The 21234-nt window shown below is 43.9% G+C and overlaps 2 protein-coding genes across 2 annotated transcripts; one reads left to right on the top strand and one right to left on the bottom strand.

Moving 5' to 3' along the window:
- The first annotated feature begins 1710 nt into the window (after positions 1-1710).
- Positions 1711-15687, top strand: LOC126373217 (uncharacterized). The gene is made up of 5 exons (XM_050019272.1): positions 1711-1793; positions 12642-12741; positions 13056-13238; positions 13689-13818; positions 14476-15687. The coding sequence occupies exons 1-5, from the start codon at positions 1765-1767 to the stop codon at positions 14571-14573; spliced, it is 540 nt and encodes a 179-aa protein (XP_049875229.1). The 5' UTR covers positions 1711-1764; the 3' UTR covers positions 14574-15687.
- Positions 15688-15752: 65 nt separating this feature from the next.
- Positions 15753-19621, bottom strand: LOC126373219 (uncharacterized). Its single transcript, XM_050019274.1, has 5 exons — positions 19450-19621; positions 18816-18907; positions 18059-18223; positions 17123-17267; positions 15753-16508 (listed from the first exon to the last, which is right to left on the bottom strand). The coding sequence occupies exons 1-5, from the start codon at positions 19457-19459 to the stop codon at positions 16390-16392; spliced, it is 531 nt and encodes a 176-aa protein (XP_049875231.1). The 5' UTR covers positions 19460-19621; the 3' UTR covers positions 15753-16389.
- Between the last annotated feature and the right edge of the window lie 1613 nt (positions 19622-21234).

Genomic DNA, 21234 nt, shown 5'->3' with positions numbered 1-21234 from the left:
CAAGTAGTTAATACCATTTGCGGCAAATCTGCAATAATTCACGTCAAGCAAAAGGTACCTGGGATTTCATTTCGATCGACGTATGACATGAAAAACACAGCGTTAAAGTCACGTGCTCGGGCGTCGCGAATAGGTATCGGGAATCCCGATATTCCCGTTTGTGGATCGTGCATTGTAATCATGGGTGGACGGGGTCTCGATTTCGCTATACTTACATTATATACGTACACGCGACATTGTGTGCACGTGAAACCGTTTGCGGCCCTGTTGGTGGTGGCCGGCGCGGGCGGCGCACGGTCGTGACACCTCCCGGCCTCATTTCACTATTCATCTCATTCTATTAAAAAGTTGATTACCTACTTAGGTGACGAGGAAAAATATTACTATTATATTTAATAATTCACACCACTACAGTTATAAATACGAGGTTAATCTCTTACCGGTGGGGGCCAGTTGATGGCGATCTGAAATACAGTCCAATCACCTCTATAGTTATCAGCCAGGACTCCCCAAGAAATCATCTGAAACACAAATAAAGGCCTACTTTCATAGAACTTATTACGAAAATTATATAGGTACTTAAGTACCATAAGTAATTTGGTAGGTACCTACTAGTTATTCGTAATTGTTACTACGTTTACCATACCTTTTAGGTTTTAATTAAGTACTATGTTCTTATATATAGAGCTGACGCGTTGTTCTCACCTTTAAATGAACAACTGGTTTGGTTTACAACTAACTAGGTTACAATTATAAATTAGAAACCTCCAATTATCGTTTTTTTTTATAAACTATATGGTCATGACAATGGTGGGGCATCAGGGGGTCATAGGCCATGACCCCAACGAATTGAATTATTATGTTGTGTGTGCGGGAGTTGCGGGGCGCGCAAGTAGAAGGTGAGGAGGTACGTAGGTTAGACCAGTTAATGAAATCCAGATATTTCGATAAATGACAATATCACCTGCTCCCAAATCTCCTACTAGTTTGCAAATCCACACTTGTCAGTTTTCCTTATCTTCTACTCGGACGATTTGTAATTGTTAGCATATTATGAACGCAAAAGAAATAAAAATATCTCAGTCTTAATCATTGACAAAGAGTTACATTCGAGGCTCACATAAGAAAATGTAAGAGGGTTCGCAAACTGACAGGAATCATGAAAAATCTTAGAAATGCCGCTAATAAAAATATTATGGAACAAGTATACTCCGCACTATGTCAATCTATCTTATCTTATTGTATTAGTATTTGGGGTGGTGCAGCCGAAACATACATGATCGACTTAGAGCGTGCCCGGCGGGGAATGTTAAAAGTTATATTCAGAACGCCTTACAGGTCTCCAATTGATGAACTTTACAAAGAAGCTAAAATCATTAATGTACGCCAATTGTATATTTTAAATGTTAGTCTTTACACATAAACCACTCTGAATTTTACAGACTACCCTAAACTTATAACGAAGCGTGTTTATAAAGTTGATGTCCCTGTTGTCTGGCCAAGTAGTTAATGCCATCAGAGACAAAAAAACAATACCCAAGTCACCTCAAAAGAGGTCTACACGCTTACACTTACTGATTGCTTACCTACTTATTGTATTCCCTGGTTGTACTTGCGCATGCGAGATCAAGAAGCGGCTGCAATCAGCGACGCGGGCGCTGGGTGCAGCAAAGTCCGGCGGCTGTATGGTGTGGAGCCAGTGGAGCGGCGCGGGCGCAGCGCCGGGCGCCAGTCAGTGCGGCGGCGGCGGCGAGCGCGCGCGACATGGCGGCCTCCCTCGACACCTCATTCAAGTGAGTGCACACACTTTCTACTCGTCACGAGCACGACGCGCGCGCATTCCCCATGTTACTGGTGATGGTGTTGTAATTCCCCCTTCCCTCATGGCGAGACCGGTCGGCGGTCACCACATTTCCCGTAAGTTATTTTTCAAGTTTATCCAAACAACACGGGCCTCACGCTAAAATACCTAAAACACTCTACGTAATTTGTTTGCGAAGCGAATAAAGTAGCAACAAAATAGAATCTGGTGCTTGTCTTGTGATCGTCCTCCTTGATCCAGTCGGCGTACTTTCTATTTCACCCTGTGTGTGTGTGTGTGCATGTACATGTGTGTGTGTGTAAGTTGTGACAACTTTGTTTAGATATAGAGCAGTAAAATGCCGCGGCACCATATTCATGATGGGACTTAAACATAGCGGGCGAGGAGAGCGTGTATACTCCTCTGCCTACCCTTCGTGGACACAGGCATGATGTTATGTTATGCTACACATGAAATGATACTACGACCTGCAAAGTTATACCGTAATATTTCGTGTGTAAATCTCAACAAAACTACAAATAATTATGCTAGTGATGCCGGTTAGTGTTACGACCGCCCTCTGTGTGCTGTGACACCACGCTGTGCCCAGTGGTGTGCCGTTCCTGGAAATGTTCCCACTTTGGAATGTTCCCGTCAGTAAAAAGGCGCAAAACTTGCGGCACGCTGGGTGGTGAGGATATGGTATCCCGACGTGCCGGCAGAGTAGGGGAATGATCGGTGATGACGGTGATAAATTAGAAGCAAGCAGCAAGCAGGAATATGTACAGTTTATTAAAAACACTTCACAAACAGGATAGAATATATGTACATAGTTCACAATATACACACTTCACAACAACAAGAATCAAGACTTAGGAATTAGAGGGCACGGTCCTAAACAGTATAATACACTTGTTGTTTTTATGAAGGTCGGGGATGCAGTGAGTCAAAAGAGAGTAAAATGAAAGGAAATGCGAATGGAATGGAATGAGAATTTCGTAATTTAAAATGATGATGGTCAGAACAAAAGGCCAGTATGTGCAGAGTTTGTACTCTGCTACAAACTTATGTAAAAAAAGTCATATTACCTAACCTTTAGGCTGGTGAGACCAGAGTACAAGAAAGAACAATTTGAAAAAGAGAAGCTGCCAGTACCCTATTATTAAAAAGTGTTTACAACGGGAACGGCACATCACTGGCTGTACGGTCACGAGCATTATTATGTATACACTTTGGTACCATGTCACATTCTTCATCATCACACTGCGACTGGGTGACCACAAAAAAAAGTATTCATCTCGAGCTCCTCCGTGCTTCGGAAGGCACGTTAAGCCGTTGGTCCTGGCTGCATTAGCAGTCGTTAATAACCATCAATCCGCACTGGGCCCGCGTGATGGTTTAAGGCCCGATCTCCCTATCCATCCATAGGGAAGGCCCATGCCTCAGCAGTGGGGACGTTAATGGGCTAATGATGACCATGTTAATTTGCCAATTAACTTTTTTGACAAATTGAACTGTAAGTCTCACTAAATGTCAAATATGTTAGTGCGACAGAGTCCTAAAGTGAGTACATTATATTGCTCATGACTGTACCACGGTCGAGTAATAACATTGTAGTATCGTGTAGTATTATTAACAACCTCTGTGATCCAGCGGTTAAGCGTTGGGGTCACGATCCGGAGGTCCTGGGTTCGATTCTCAGTGTTGCAGGCTGATCACCTGATTGTCCGAAAGGAAAATGATTCCTGCTTCAGAAGGCACGTTAAGCCGATGGTCCCGGTTACTACTTACTAATGTAAGTAAGTAGTCGTAACATGAGTCATGTCAGGGGCCTTTGGCGGCTCAATAGTAACCCTGACATCAGAAGAAGAACACACGATAGAAGATTAATATAGTATAACTAGTCTAGTCTCCTTAAAAAATGCTATACAAAAATGCAATCATAACCAGTAAAAACCGCGTACAAATCCATTCAACGGATCTCGGTAGTCGGAACATACAGGTAGGTTCCCCGCTGGTCTCTCGATCTGGAGGACTCGATTTCGATTCCCAGTGGGGACATAATCAGAAAAAATCACTTGGTGCTCCTTAGTTTGGTAACATTGCAGGTTGATTAAAGTAAGATCCCTGCTGAAGAGAGCTCGGCAACATGAGTCATCTCAGGGCCCTATGCTATTGTTTATAGCTGATAAGCAGGAACTTCTATGTGCGTCTATGTACCCTTGTCATATCCAAATAGAGAGTATTTCTATTTCTATGATGACTCAATAGTAATCCTGACACCAGGGTGACGAGGTCCGTCATTGAACTCACAACCCACACAAGAGAAGAAGTACTAGGTGGGTATTGATTAGTGCGCAAACATCGCCAGCAGGTAAGATCAGGCACAGCGCAGGTACAATTTCAGAGATTATTTTAATTGCCTGAGATATACGTGCGACGTTAGCATTACTTTAAAAATATTTTAATACTACGCTCCGGTGGTGGCAGGACTGCCGGCAACTTTCCCTGCATTCGTTATCGTCCGCCTGCGCATGCGCACCACTGACCGTCAAGATAAACAAATTATAATTAGGTATATTCCAGACGAGAATATAACACCCAGCACCGAACCAGCCTAATCTATCATGATAAGTAAATAACAGTGTAAACATAATGTACGTATGTTTACACTAATCATTACAAGTACCTATTTACTGCGCCCAGTAAGATAAACCTCAGCACAGGGTCCTAGACGTAGTTAATAAATTAAACCTAATGCAATTTCAGTAGTTTGACTGCCTAATATTAGTAACGAGAAGACGTACAATTATTTGTACGTCGTTTACTATTATTAATAAAACACTTTATTGCACAGAAGTACCATAAAGCACATACAACACAAACAACAAAAGAAAATAAATGGTACACAAAGCGGCCATATTGCTAAAATAGCAATATCTTCCAGGTAACCTTGTTCCATAGACATTTATTTACTTATTTATTTTATTTTTACAATTTACATACATACATTACAGTAAAAACCAATTCGACTGAAACAAACACATATAAGACGTAACAATTACGTATTATTTGTTCCCAAGCATTGTTGTCTTCTAAGTAGTCATAAAAAATCCTCCTGGTTCCTGATTGTCCAAAAAGTATGATTATCCGTGCTTCGGAAGGCACGTTAAGCCGTTGGTCCCGGTTACTACTTACTGATGTAAGTAAGTAGTCGTTACATGAACCATATCAGAGACCTTTGGCGGCTCAATAATAACCCTGACACCAGGGTTGATGAAGTTGGTATTCACCTCACAGCCCACACGATAGAAGAAGAAGTAGTCATACGTTATAGTATATTAAATAACCTTTTTTACAAGGTTTCTGTTCAACTACGCCAAAACAAAAAACTCCCTTAAAACCCATTTTAAAGAATATCTCATAGTATGTATAGTTGATTATACTAACTGTACATGTCTGCCCTGTCGTGTCACCAGTAGTAATTGATTGATCGACGGCTGCATGAGCCATCTCCTCCAGTTATAACTATCACATTGTGCAGCCAGGATATTGTTATTTCGGTAATTCCCTTCGGAAGTACGTGCCCTGCAGCTGTGGGGCAGTTTTCCCTTTTTTGGTTGGGAGTTCGGACAGACAGTCGCTTCTGTAACAAACCGGACCTGTCAAATATTCTGGTTAGGTTAGCGGTCTTCTGTCACGTTGTTGTATGTTTCAAAGGTGCGCTTACAGAATTGGCCGCCCAAGGCCGTGCACCAGCCGCCCCTTTTCAGCGATGCAACTCCTCCTGACTCTCTAACATTTTTATTTTATTTTATTTTATTTTATTCGGGTAGCTTACAGCCTCTTTTACAAAGTAGATATTTATATGTGTAAACAAACGCCAATTACAAAGCTACCACAGAAACATTGTAACATATTCGTATAATAAATAATAATAGTAAGTAACTTCCTGAGATACCTCAGAAAATCCAAAATCCAGTACCAATAAAGTAGTATGCATGGAGACATAGACTCCTTGGTACTCACTGTGCTTTGGAGTTGTTTCCTGTTGCTTCAGCATTATTCGTCGCTGATGTCGCGAACTGACGTATCTTCATTGTTTGGCGAAACTGATTTGCACCTTTTGTAATTATCAATAAAAAAAGCAAAAAGTAAAAGTAAGTTAAAATGCCAGTGCGGCACTGTTCCCCAAACGATGGAACATCTTACATCGTGTCCTCGTGCCCGAACACCTGCACGCAGGAGGATCTGATGAGCGCTGCAGATAGCGCCATACTTGTTGCCAAGTTTTGGGCCGATACTATTTAGTTTGCCATCGACACTATAAGAAGAAGAATTGTCAATAAGACCCAAATTACTTTAGCAAAAAATTACGTCAGTTAGCAAAATCAGCCACGAATATCCCAATCACGACTGACTAATTTACACGCTCCGATCCCCGCGCGAGTGTTCCTGGCGACTTTAGCCAAGATGCGAACAATGCGGGTAAAAACAAATCTAAAGAGCAGCACACGATCAGCAAACAACTTGCAGCGTGTGATACCATTTGCTCATTATTGTTTTATTTATTGTCGTGACGTATATCGCGGGCGCGACCTCTATACCGCGCCGCGGCTGATGTTGTCGCCCGCTATGTCGCGCGGCTCCTTCTTAACGATATCTAACGTAGCTATAGTATAACTGTGTGAACTAGGCTAGATAATTCAATTGCGTTGGCATTTCATGTTATTACGAAACTTATTATATTTAATTATCTTATTGTATTACTAAGTAACACACAACCATGTTGGTATCTTAGGTAAATTATATAAGTAAACCACACAGGGGGAACTGGCGCAAACTTCTTATCAAAATTTGAGTTTCTAAAGATTTTCTGGGAAATCAGGAAAGGAACAAGCTCCGTGGTATAGTGGTTAAAGCGTTTGGCTCACGATCTGGAGGTCCGGTTTCGATTCCCAATGAGGACATTGTCAAAATCACTTTGTCTTACAAACTGTCCTTTGTGTTGGTAAGGACGAAAAAGTAAGATGATTCCGTACTCCGGATAACACGTAAAGCCGTAAAAACCAACATCGCAGCAGCGTGGTGGAGTATGCTCCATAACCCCTCCGGTTGATTGAGGGAAGGCCTGTGCCCAGCAGTGGGACGTAAGTAAATAAGCTGTTTATGTATTTTATGCAAGAAAGGAATATTTTAGTCACTTTTGGAATTCTCATAGTGACCTTTTTAGACGCTGGTGTTTCCCAGTTATAAAATTAAAATTTTGTTGTTGTGTAGATGTGCGCCTGCACTTAGATGTGTGTAACAGTAGTATGAACATGGAATAAATAATATTAATACGATAAAAACAATAATACACGTATAATGTAAGTAGATTCTACAATATATTATGAACCTGACAGATAGCCTATGCTCCTAGTTGTCGCGCTCCGATGCGATGGGATCCGTCACATATGTACAATGCCATCTATGCTTACATGGCGTTCCAGTTCATCGAATCAACAATATAATGTTTGAAATAATGTACAATAGCGGCAACCGGCGGCGTGTCTTATTGAACAATGGTTGCGTCCCGCGCGACTCTTGCGCAACACGCGACCTGCCACCGTGTCGCTCGCAGGAGCTTCATTCATTACGATTCACCCTATTATACAATTACCTTTTGTAATGTAACTTATATTCATACAAAAGATGTGTTGTTGTTGCAGTTTCTTGTCATTACTTCTCCTCGCCATAACAGCTTGCGAAATGACGTAGTATCTTCGTCTATCGTGTGGGTTGTGAGGCGGATTACCAACCCCATCGACCCTGGTGTCAGGGTTACTACCGACTACTAACTTACATCAGTATAAGTAGTAACCGAGACCAACGGCTTAACGTGCCTACCTTGCGTGCTTTCCGTGATGACGTAGTATCAATAAGTAGGTATTATAAAATTGACTTGCAAAAAGTTTTATTTTTAATAATTTATATTATTTAGTCAACATAATAAGAGCGACATAACGATACTTTACTACCCTCCACAGGTATCTGACCTAACTGTAAATATAGTTTGCTGTCAAGGCCGATAGCAATAACTACTTAATCGCGCCCCTGGCAACTGGCGGCTCATGCGCGGCGCGTGCGCTCGATGCGGGGAAAACAATCACGCTTGTGATGCCCATAGCCCATCCAGGGTAGAACAATGAGTTCATTTGACGACATCACTCGAGGCTGCTCCTGCCAGTAGTAAGCGTCGAAGAACTTTCTCGAGTAAATAATGGGCACAATAGCTTGGAAGTGGAGAGAGTTTTGCCTTGCTGCGCACGCGCCGGTCAGCTGCGGTCGGTGACAGTGTGGGCGAGTAGAGCGTGTGATGCGGGTCACGGGGTCACGACGCACCGCCGCGGTGGACACGCCCGTACTATAACCAGCAGCTAGTGGCAAACAATGCATGGCGGCGCTGACGCCGGCGTCGCAGCCAGCGACTCTACCGCGCCGGAAACTAATTTAGAAAGTGTTTGATTTAAATATCGCGGCCGGAACCAAGTAGGTATAATGTTTTATCGCTGCATTAGCGCCTGACGAACATTGTTGCAAATGGAACGGCTACAAGATAAACATAGTTTTCCGATTATAAAACATAGTTTTGAAACAAAACGACGTACTTATAATAACTTATTAACTTACTTATTATAATAATATGAGTGACTTGTGACAACAGCCACATCAAGTGGGCGCGTCGCTCGCGCCCGCGACCTTGCCGCCTCGCTCTTGTCGTGTTTTACCTTACCTATCAATACTTTTATGTTAAACTGAAAAAAATAATGTTGGTGCTCTTCAGCTACTGCCGTCAGTATAGCGCTGCTGGCGAGGCCGCGCATGCGCGCACTATCCAACACTACTAGGTACATAACATTGCTACATAATTATGTACTTGTACAGCGCAACAAGCCGTGAAATATCACATAAATACAAATATGCGTCTGTGGGATAATTTTTGTCCAGGGCCGTGGCTATTGTGGTTGTGGAGTGTGCGGGGGGAGGAGAAGATATAGAATAAACCGTAACACTACGTAGGATAGAAGGGACACTTCGCCCTGCGCCGACACGAGCTCGATTACTCCACCTCCGATTTCGCGCGTGGACTGTCTGTCTCCCTCACACGCACGACGTAAGACGCAACACGTTGCATTTGCGTGGTGCCCATGTAAAAATGAGATTTTTGTATAGAGTGTCCACGGTGTAGTAAAGATGCAGTGAACGTTCGTAACGCGGCCGTATGACGGTCAGGGCAACGCAATCAAACGTGATATTTCGTTAGCTTATATTAAAAATAAAACAGTATATCTGGCTGCGTGTGGTGGCGACACACAACGCAACTAATATTCCACTAAAGTTAGGAAACATCACGGCTCGCTGACACAACACAAACACCGACAGAACTGGTTTCCGATGTATAAAGTAATAATACCACCGGTACCTCTAGGTATATCCCACCACGGTGACCTTAGTTTCACAAAAACGATTCATCAAATATTCAAACAACAAGTGTAATCTGTTTCATTTTATTGCCAAAATGTTTTTCTAACATAATACCGGATTTGGCACAGTAAAACCGATGATGCATACATATTATACATACCTACTTATGGGTAGGTACATAAATGTTACAAAAATATCACGAATACATCATTAATGTGTTAATTACGTGTCATTGATTTTGAAAACAATGAATGATGAACAACACAGTCACGGTTCGCACGATTCTGTAGCGACCAGCGACATTTATAACCACACTCTCCTCGAGTTTATCAGCTGGGGGTTACGACGAGAGCTGCAGCCGAGCAGTGACGTGCAGTTCCCGAGAATATTCCTAAAGTGGGAATGTTCCCGTTATAAAAACTTCTCCACTCTTCTCCTACTATCGTGTGGGTTCTGAAGTGAAAACCAGCCTCATCAACACTGGTGTCGGGGTTATTATTGAACCGCCAAAGGCCCCTAACATGGCTCATGTAACGATTACTCACTTACATCAGTAAATGGACAAAAAGCTCTTAAATAAATCTCTTTAATATCAAGAACACCAACTGCTTTTCTTTTTCAAATTGTTCTTCCTTGTACTCTAGTCTTATCTGCCTAAAGGTTAGGTAGTAAAGCTCTTTTAACATAAATTGCGCGCCTTTTTACTGACGGGTATGTTCCGAAAGTAGGATCATTCTTGAGAACGGTACATTACTGCAGTAGAGCTGTTGCCGCGCTGCCACTGCGCTGCAGCTGTGCCACATAATACCGACTACCGACTAATTCGAAGCGCTGTTTCGCTGATGAATTACCATGAGTCCATTTACAACGTTATGTACGTATTCGACAAAGATTAAGCAAGTAGGTAGGTGCAAGTCAATTCCTTACGTGACATTTTATTTTATAATTTACACAATGAAGAGTCGTTACAATATCTGTAGTGTGTGGTGGTGTAGAGACACGTTCAGAGTACTTACCGCTTTACACTCGTATCTACAAAGGTTAAATTCAAAACAAATATACTTTATTACTTAAACAATTTTTATTTTATTAAGTACTTTTTATACACAAGAGGTAATTTTTAAACATACACAAGATGGAATACAGGACAATAAGCCGCGTTTTGCTCAACAGGAATTTTCACGTAATCAAATTTACGAATTATATTATGTTTATTTATTAAAAGAGAGAGACAGATATATACGTACAGGTACTGAAACTACATTTAACACGATGGATATAATATAACAAAGAACACTAAGATTAAAAATTATTCGAAAATAAAACAAAACAAGCTAAAATAATAAAAAAATATATAATAACAAGTATTTAAAAATGCATCATCATTAAGGTTCATCATATCCATCTTTGGACTTCGTATCAACAGTGGCTGCAAGTTGTCTTTGATTACTTGTGGCTCTGCCCACCCCATTAGGGATTACGGGCGTGAGTTTATGTATGTATGTATGTTTAAAAATGCAACTGACGGCTCGATCATCAGCGGTGGCGTCCGGAATAAATGGACCTCGCTCAGCATAAGTCGCGGCGCGAGCCACGACGCTGGTATTCTGCGTGCCCTGCAACGATCCCATTATTAAACTGACCTTGTTCTATTTAAATCTAAAGTAGCAGGTACTTTCAGTTTTCCCTGATCATTCCCTGATGATGGAGCCAAGCGGTGGATAATGGAACGAGGAGCTCATTGTCCAGTGAGCATTTGTTTTTAGTTTTTAAACTTCATGATATTGCACACTTAGTATACGGTCTACTTATTACTTAAATCAGTCCATTATTACACAGTCAGCATTTCATTGAACAACGCACATTATTGCTCATTTTACCCGACTACGGCGGAGCTAAATGGAGGGTTATGTGTTTTTGTACGAAGCTGACAAACGTCACAGGTTACGCCACGAAGAAACTGCTAAAAGTTCGCAGAGCAGTGCAGTTATACAAGTCTGGTGCTCGCGTCTTGAGTGTCGATCGAGTGTGACGTCACGCCGGTTGCGCAACCAGTCCCGGAACGGCAACAACGCCGGCGACGTCACCACTGCGCGCGCATCCTACCGCGCCACTTCCGGCGCCGTTGGCGTACAATAAACAAACAATGCCGTAGTACTATTGAAGGGACACTCTACGCCCCGCACCAATACGAGCTATGTGGCAATTTACGTCTCCACTTCAGTCCGTAAGATGTAGGCAGCGCCTGCGAACTACGGACTGTAAGACTGCACTCACACAGTCGGAAATTACCTTCTTTGTACATGCAGAAATATTGTCGGCTATAGCTGTAGCTACTCAGTACCGCCGGCGGGCGCTGACCGGGAAGGGCTATCAGGCGAGGATGTCTTCGCTATCGCAGGAAGCACGTCCGCCGGCCGCCCGCTGCGCCCGCGCACTCTGCTGTCTCACTGTTTCTGCGCAGTGGCGGAGCTAGGGGGTGTCACCCCCAGGCGGGTATTCACCAAAAGTAATGGGGTACTATCTGCAAGAATTGGTGTAGTATAATGTAAAACAAAATGTCCCTTCTAATAAATGTGTCCGTAACACGTGTGGCGTTACCTCTCTGTGCCTATTAAGTATCTATAGTCAACGAGATTCTTGGAGTCAGAAAAGAGCATGAATTATTTTTCATCAAAGTTTTGTTATTGTTGACCGCTAATACGGCTCTGTTCCAGAACACTCATGTTATCTCGAATACATATACATAAATATACCTAAATACCCACGATTGAGTGTTAATTTCGCCCTCCGGATGTTTCAACTTTGATTCCATCTCGGCTCGGCAGGAAGACGACGCTAACCCGCTCCTACTAATCAACTACTTACCCAGTTAACGTGTTCAGAGCATGAAACATTCACAACTCACAAGTCATTCATTACCACAGTAATGAGTGTAGCGTCACAGTAGGTATCTCGGATTTGTTTGACCTCGCTCGGATGCAGAGCCACACTCAGGTACGTCCATTATAGTATGTCCGTCATTGGCGTGGTTGTGTTTAACAACCTGCGTAGGTACACCAGCGATGTCTATAGTTTGTGCACTTCGTATGATAACAGGACAGAAAGATAAATCATGATTAAGAAAGTTTAAATGGGCCTGACGGTCTTCTTAACGTTCCTATGGAATTCAGATTGTGTGGGCTTAGTATTTTGCCACCGGGCAGCGTTTCAGAAAACGCGGGGCAAGATTTTAGGTGAGCCATAGTCTGTGGTGTTCGTAAGGCATTCTATGGTTACCTCTGCCGCCACGACAACGCGACGGCCACACCAGCAGCTGTACTAACTAATATTATCTTATAGAATATGAACTGATCGTTGTGTCTCGTTGCAGGCAGAAGATATGCGAGTCGGTGGAGATCCCGATCCTGACACGATGCTGCTTCTGCTTCCCCCTACGGAAGGGGCTCATCTCCTTCGCGTACATAAACCTGGTGAGTCATGGGCCGCAGCCCAATACCCTGCTGGACATACTCTTTATCCTTCGCTTTACTTTTGAACCTAAGTATTTCAGCGACTGAATAGGTGTCACTGACTTTAGCTTCTTGTTTGTCATGTCTTCCCCTCAGTCGTAGACATATTCATCAAAATGACGTAGAATCAACAATCTTTGTAAAATTGACCAATTCACCAATTTTTGAGTTACTTAGTTCTACGTATTTATGAAAGATAATCTCTGTTTAAAATGTAAAAACCCGAGTGAAGTCAGGATGATTGTCACATGTTTAACATGGTTGTGTGCGTGCAGGTGTTGACGCTGGTGGTGACCAGCTTCCTGTCGCTGTACATGGCGCAGATGCGGCGCGTGGACGCAGCCGGCGACGCGAGCGACGCGGGTGCAGCCGCTGAGTTCCCGCGGCTGTGCGCTGACACGGCCGGCCTGCTGCTGGAGCTGATCATGACCGTCAGCTTCATCGTGGCGCTGCACAAGGTACTTACGCTTTTTTTATTAAACATAAGTTTGCGTTTGACCACAATCTTACCTCATATCTTGGTCGACGTGACTTATTGTGGATTTGACACAGAATATATTATGTAGTGTTATTCACTCACACATACACATAACATAAATAGCCTATATACGTCCCACTGCTGGCCACAGGCCTCCTCTCAATCAACCGGAAAGGGGGTTATTCACTCAAGTTTTGAAAAAGATTGAATAGCCAGGAAGGAGTGGTGCGGGGTGTCTAGGGTACAGTCGGCCCAGCAGTGCGTACGCACCGGTCCGCACACATGCATAGTACAATTGCCAGGACTTCTCTCCCCTACACAGCTTCTATTGACATAATATTATGTTGACTATCTACGTCAGTCGGGCATATGTTTTATGTCACCGCTAGCTGATGATGTGTGCACTGACCATGACGTGTGAACGTTCCAGAAACACGTGCTGCTGATGAAGGTGTACCTGTACTTCGAGATCGTATTCTCCGTCATCGGGTTCGTGTACAGCGTGGCCTTCCTGACGCGTGAGACCGCCAGCGAGCTGTTCCTCATACTCTTCCAACTCAGTAAGTACTTGCTTCAATTTCTATGAAGAGTATTATGATACCTTGTAATGGTACCGTATTATGGTATCATCTTCTTCTTATCGTGTGGGTTGCGAGGAGGATTACCAACCTCATCAACCCTGGTGTCAGGGTCATTATTGAGCTGCCAAAGGCCCATGCCGCATGCATGGCGCGCCATGGCACGCTCATGTAACGACTACTTACTTACATCAATAAGTAGTAACCGGGACCAACGGATTAACGTGCCTTCCGTAGCACGGATCATCTTACTTTTTAGACAATCAGGATATCAGCCTGTAATGTCCTAACCAAAGTGATCACAAAGTGATTTTTGTGATATGTCCCCATCGGAATTCGAACCCGGGACCTCCGGATCGTGAGCCCAACGCTCAACCACTGGGCCACGGAGGCCGTTATTCTGTATAGCGACATTAGGAGACAGACGGCTTCTCTATCACCATAAACAATTAGTACAGCCAATTCACCTCATGGATGTCCCTCGTCCGTTGCTCGTGGTGTGGTCCACGTTGCAGTAGTACAGCTGCTTCTTCTTCTGTCGTGTGGGTTGTGAGGAGGAGTACCAACCTCATCAATCCAGCTGCTGCACTGTTTCGACGCGTGTCTAAAGCCATCTGACGTGGTGGTGTGCTGTTGCAGCGATCCAGATATACCTGGTGATCCTGATCTGGAGCTCGATCGTGAAGATGCAGCGCGACGGCAGCGTCAAGTACGTGCGCGACCGCGAGGAGGCGTGACGTCACTCGCCCGCTCCTCACCTCGACGTGTGGGTGCGAGGGAGTAACAGCTAGACTGGCACGCGTACCCACACCAAGTGTCTTGCGAATTTTCGCTTTTCGTAAAAAAGAAAATAGACCGTGAAATTTAGTCGTAAATGTTTGAGGATCTGTTTCACGCGCTTTCAAGTGTCTCGTGATTCATTAAACAGTTGTGTAGCATATGTACCGTCACGAGCATTAATATGTATACACTTTGGTACCATGTCACATTAACTTTTTTGACAAATGGAACTGTAAGTCTCATCATCATCAGCCGTACGACGCCCACTGCTGGGCATAGGCCTCCCCCAAGGATCTCCACGACGATCGGTCCCGCGCTGCCCGCATCCAACGGCTTCCCGCGACCTTCACCAGATCGTCGGTCCACCTTGTAGCGGGCCTACCCACTGAGCGTCGTCCAACACGTGGTCGCCATTCCAGAACCCTTCCGCCCCAGCGGCCATCGGTTCTCCTCGCACCTCTGTAAGTCTCACTAAATGTCAAATATGTTAGTGCGACAGAGTCCTAAAGTGGTTACATTATATTGCTCATGACTGTACTACTTTCAGATATTTGTACCGTGTGAAACGGACTTAGAGTATTGTATAGTAATGTTACAGGGTCCAGTACGTGTTAAGTGGCTGGTGTTGCCGGGTAACATGAGAACTCTTGCAGCCACAGCTGTCGTCGCGAGCCTCTCTATGACGCAACTCCCAGAGTGAGGCGCGCATGGTTCTCACGTTACCAAGACAATCCCCGCAGGTAGTATAGTAGCAAGTAGCGGGTGGTAGTTACCGTTTTAAGCGATTGTGATGTCGGTAGTGTATAAGTAACTATTACTGAACTACGGTGTAGGGTGTGTCCGAACTTGTCGACAAGTTGGAGACACCCCAGTCGTCGCGCGCTAGAGTACGTAACAATAATTAGCTTTAACATAGTCGAACTTACTATCTCATATCAAAAATAGGTTCGATATATTTTTATAACAAAGTATTTTTGAAATTTAGCCTAAGGTCTTGGAGTACAGTTGTAAATATTATTATGATTCGAGTTTACGCAGTGTTAGACCAAATAAATATTATTTGAGTATAAACTTTTAATTCATTTTAATACACACACAACACCAACAATGCAATACAATTATGTACTAATTACATAATAAATAAATTTGTTTATTATTACAAATAACGTATATTTACAAATTAAATTTAGCAACTAAGTATGTCATGGCGTATTGATGTTATAATATAGTATTGCTTGAGCTATCTAACCTACTGCGCAAGAACAAGGCGGCGCGGGCGCACATTGTATTGTTCACTTTATTGCTGATTGTGTTCTATAATCATTGTATAATATCCACATAACACGCACATGCCGTGTGACGTCACAGTTCGCCTCACACCGCGGAAGTTCAGAACACCACAACGCGTCCTCCGTAATACCAACGATTTCCACCAAAAGCGGTTATTACATTTGCCATTCATCGTGCCCTAAGCCGCAGGTCGCGGGCTCGGCGGTCGAAATCGTGTATTCTAATTGCGCGAGTCTAACAGCGTCGATTTTCCCGATCTCGAAGCGTCAGCCCGTGACCTTGACGCGGCGAGCTGGGTGAATTGGTTAGTCTAAACCGCTAAAGACAAGATGAGATGAATGGAGACATGAATCAAGTAATCACAGCGTGCGGGGAGGTCGCTCAGTTGCTCTTTCAATCACGGTGATTGAAAGAATCCTGCGTGTCTCCGCTCATCTCTGCTTTGTGGAAACCCCCCGGCGAGTAGCGGGGCAGAGGAGTGCGCTACACGTCGGTGTATTGGTGCTCGCCGCGCCGCTCGGCCAGCTGCTCGCACTCCGCCCTCTCCTCCTGCAGCAGCGCGCAGTAATTGCCCACCACCGTGACCATGTAGAGCCGCACCACTGCAACATTATACTTTAAATCAAATATACTTTATTGCACACAAACAGGGCATAGCAGTATAAATGTGCGGTCTTTTTGCTGTGAAGCAATTACACTTCCTGTTCAAACACAAGCAGTCATGGAGATCGCAACAGAACGTTGCTGCTGTCGTTAATCGACATCATCTGACATCACATCAGGGTTGTAAGAACCCGTCAAAGATCCCTGGAAATATCCTTCAGATAAAAAAGTGCCTTCCGAAGCACGACAAAAACTTATTTTCTGTTAATCAATAACTCAGCCTGCGACTCGCAGAGCGGTTGTTTGATAGACATGTGGAACAAATCCAGGATCTTCCGATCAGGAGCTCAACGCTCTACCACGGAGTCTGTTCCGTTAAAGTAGCTTTATTTATTCAATATTTGTAATTTTGCCCTCCCAGAGGGAGCACAGGTGTAAGTTTGTGTATATATGTACACATACACATGATCATCTCTATTTCCCGTTGGGGTAGGCAGAGACCATGGAATTTCCCTTACGACGGTTCTGACACACCACTTTCACTTCTTTCACCCTTCCACATTTAGAATACTTATGTATGTTAGTTTATGTATGTATGTAAAAATAATCTGACTTATGATGAGGAACTGTATGGCGAGGGGGTGGAGTGCGGCGGCGGCGTACGCGGTGGCGAGCGGCGCCAGCAGCAGCGCCAGTGCGCCGGCGCACACCTGCAGCCATGTCAGCGCCAGCCACGGCCGCACCAGCCACGACACCTCCTGCAACCGGCGCATGCTTCAGAAAGAGATTTAATGGACTTTTTTAAAGTTTTATTGAAGAAGAGGCTTTAGACGTTTGGCGATTATGTCAGTCCCATAACATTAATTACTTAGTTCTTATCTTAACAAGGTTCCCAATTAAGTTTATAACTTATTTAACATCAACCTCGACACTCTACGAGATAACTTTAATATGTTTTGAGTACTTTCCAATTGTTGTACTTATTTATTATTTGAGATTCTTGAGCTTCCCGTATTATTGACCGGTGATTAGAAGCAGAAACTATATTCGAACCGGAAGAAATACAAAACTGATGAAGCAGTGGTCGCCACAGAAGGCAGATATACGTTATTTTTAGGAAATAAGTCTAAAAATGTAATCTTAATTTTATAGATGACACTATCAAAACTACCTACTTATGATATAACTAGCTTTTGCCCGCGACTTCGTCCGCGTAGCGTGTTATAAAAGAGAGATATTTTTCATACAAAAGGATTTTCCCGCTAATTCCCATTCCCGTGGGAATTTCGGGAATTCCTTTCTTAGTGCACCTCTACGGTGCCTAAGCTACGTCCCATCCAAATTTCAAGTGTCTACGTTTAGCCGTTTAGGCTGTGCGTTGATATGTCAGTCAGTCAGTTTCTCCTTTTATATATTTAGATAAGGCTCTACGAAATTCTTTAGTTATTGAACACCCCGCGTACGCATCGTCCTGCAGCTATTGCTGGCGTACTCTACACATAATAGCCCTCAGTATTGCCACATTGAGTTATAAAATAGGAGTACTAACCCTAAGCACTCCGGTGATCATCAGCGCACTGAACAAGCAGGCGAGCAGGTGCACGGCGGCGGCCGCCACCAAGCTGGCCAAGTGGGGCGCGCCGGCCACGTGGGGCACGCCTGCCAAGTGAGGAGTCTGCGCCAGCACCGCCGCCAGGGCCGTCACGCTGTACACCTGCGGCATGGTACCGCACCAAAGATCCGTGTTATCCGACTTCGCCCCCAATTTGGGTAGTACCCCACTTCAGTCCTTAAGACGTAAGGAGTAAGGAGCAACTGCGACTGTCTATCTCGCTCCCTCGGTAAGGCGACACACACTACATAGCTGTGTCATCATCATCACCAGCCCATTAACGTCCCCACTGCTGGGGCACGGGCCTTCCCTATGGGTGGATAGGGAGATCGGGCCTCATACCACCACGCGGGCCCAGTGCGGATTGGTGGTTATTAACGACTGGCAATGCAGCCGGGACCAACGGCTTAATGTGCCTTCCGAAGCACGGAGGAGTTCGAGATGAACTTTTCTTTTTATGACCGGCCTTTGCGAAAGTTGCTTAACTTCAACAATCGCAGACCGAGCGCGTTTACCGCTGCGCCACCGAGCTCCTCGATATGGTCTAAGTCGACAGATGACCCTATGTGCTGGTCTAGATCATCGACAGCAATCATGTACCTTATATAAAACATTGCTGTGTAATGTCTGTGTAAAAACGAGATTTTTCTATGGAGTGTCCGTGTGATCTGAAGTTGAACCGGGCGGTACTCACGATGGTGGCGAGCGCAGCCAACACGCAGCGCACGCGCAGCCCCGCGGGCCCCCTGCCGCATACCAGCTCCCATGGCCACGGACACGGGAACCCTGACACACCACACGCTTAATTCTGCAGGCATTTGTAGTTATACATAGAGAGTAATATGAACTTCACTGTAAAGATAGGCTACATAAGCCATCTTCGGGCGCATCAGTGTCGTGCCGATTAGGAGTCGAAGTGGTCGCCATGGCCAAAATCGGTCGGAGATCATCATCATCATCATCAATATGAACTTATATACTTTAACGTAATAATATCTTTAATCTTGTATAAATTAAAAATACATAAACACGTACATTCCATTCACTACAATGTAACACACATATTATTGTAAACAAAATATAAAATAAGAATAAAAAGCTATAAATAAAAAAGTAACACTAACTAACCAATAACTAACTAAACTAATTAGGTAACTTTAATGTACGAGAACCCGTGTCTCGTATATGTATGTACTCACAACCAATGACAATATTTATTTATATGCCTAACCCTAATCCACAGCTGTAATCAGATAAAGCGACGCGGACACAGAAACATAAATGATACTTATAGGTAAATATGTAGATTAAAACTTTTTGACACTTACTTGAGAGCATGTTGGTTGTCGGTTGCGGTGGAGACACACGGCTAGTGTGAGGCTGGGCGCTACTGGGCGCTATGGGCGCTACTGGTCAGTGGTCAGGTTGTCGCGTGGTAGCGCGTAGCCCGCTGTCGCTATCAGTACCGCGACTTATCAGTCAGTACGCTATCACCGTAATCACTCGCCGCGCGCCCCGCGCCCCTCGTCACACTTCCTCTTTTTTTATTATTCTTTAAATGCGTTAAGGTAGGTATTTTGATTGTAGCCATAGAGGCTAATCAGCTTGCAACAACACCGCGATATCGACCCCGCCGGTGTGGTCAATGTTCTCATATATAGTTTTCTCAAACGACGCCCCGAGCCGAGATTCGCCGCATATGGACTCCCTCAGGCTTATTCAGAGTGAGGACCCTCAGCGCTCCCCATTTGTCTGGCTAACTTCTTGTACCTAATACGTTGAAAAATTTTGATATCCTACCAGTAAAGACCGTTATGGCATATTGTTATGTTTTGCCTTTAATATGTAGGTACCCAGATTCGTATAACTACATAACTATTGCTGTTTTTTTTTGTAAGATGATCCGTGCTTCGGAAGGCTCGTTAAGCCGTTGGTCCCGGTTACTACTTACTGATGTAAGAACCTGATCGTTACATGAACCATGTCAGGGGCCTTTGACGGCTCAATAATAACCCTGATACCAGGACTGCTGAGGTTGGTAATCTGAACCCACACGATAGAAGGAAGGATTGCTGCTTTTGAGAAGCGCTTAAGTATATTAAATTATTAGAGACGGTACTGAAAAGTATCGGGGTCCGTAGGACGTAATATACGATCCCGACGACCCGATTACTCTAGCCATACAAAGAGGCATAGAGGCAGCCAATCAGCTCGCGTCACCAAACACTTCAGGACCCCGATACCGACCCCGCCGGCGTGGTCGACGTTTTCCCTCAATCAGTGCTTATCGCTGTCGACCCACTAGGGTTGATTAATTTCTTTCAAATATTTTTCCTCTCAGACGACGCCCTGAGCCGAGGTTCGCGCCCAACTGGGCACCCTCAGACCTGTTGTCTTAAACGTTGTACCGGGTGAGAGCCTTCAGCGCTCCCCATTTGTCCGGCCAAGTAGTTAATGCCATCTGCGGCAAATATACAATAAGTAACGTCAAAATAAAAAAAAAAGATTCAGCATCGTACAATTAGTACATTGTTTATGTGCTACGTTGACCTACTTTAGGAAACGCAGTGCAAGTAGTTCTAAAATTACAGTGCAATATAAATTAAAGAGAGCAGTAGCCAACATTATATTTCATATACTTTGTGCATGTAGGTAAGTAAGTAGGTATCTTTATTTAACTTAACTAATAAACTTGTAGTGATTGCGATTGATGCCTGTTCCTCTGCACTTCATCAACTTCAACTCTACGCTTTAATTATACCTACATAAGTATGGAAACGTATGGTAGGTATGCTTATTGTCATCGCTGCCTGTAGGGTACAGTCATGCGCAATATCATGTACCCACTTTAGAACCCTGTCGCACTATCATATTTGACATTTAATGAGACTTACGGTTTATTTTTCAATATAGTTAATGTGACATGGTTTCAACGTGTATACATATTTGTACTCGTGACCGTAGTGGCATGTAATTAGTAGACGCGTTAGTATTCTATAATAATATAATAATAAACGTTTATTGCATGAATTCAGGTTAGGTACATTGCAGATTACAGTGCATAAAAATAGTAGGTATCACCAAATTCTACTTTTTCAAGCATGCACAATGAA

This window comes from Pectinophora gossypiella, chromosome 15 (genome assembly GCF_024362695.1).
Source record: "Pectinophora gossypiella chromosome 15, ilPecGoss1.1, whole genome shotgun sequence".
NCBI lineage: Eukaryota > Metazoa > Arthropoda > Insecta > Lepidoptera > Gelechiidae > Pectinophora > Pectinophora gossypiella.
The sequence above is the reverse complement of the archived record's forward strand: the minus strand, read 5'-3'. Positions and strand labels throughout refer to the sequence as shown.

What these genes read in the sequence shown, in the direction of transcription:
- LOC126373217 (XM_050019272.1), top strand. Translation starts at nt 1,765, where the DNA reads ATGGCGGCCTCCCTCGACACCTCATTCAA. An exon ending in TCCCTCGACACCTCATTCAA is followed by an intron (nt 1,794 to 12,641) that starts GTGAGTGCACAC and finishes GTCTCGTTGCAG; the next exon opens with GCAGAAGATATGCGAGTCGG. An exon ending in CCTTCGCGTACATAAACCTG is followed by an intron (nt 12,742 to 13,055) that starts GTGAGTCATGGG and finishes GTGTGCGTGCAG; the next exon opens with GTGTTGACGCTGGTGGTGAC.
- LOC126373219 (XM_050019274.1), bottom strand. An exon ending in TGATCACCGGAGTGCTTAGG is followed by an intron (nt 17,268 to 18,058) that starts GTTAGTACTCCT and finishes CGCCGGTTGCAG; the next exon opens with GAGGTGTCGTGGCTGGTGCG. An exon ending in CATACAGTTCCTCATCATAA is followed by an intron (nt 16,509 to 17,122) that starts GTCAGATTATTT and finishes ATAATGTTGCAG; the next exon opens with TGGTGCGGCTCTACATGGTC.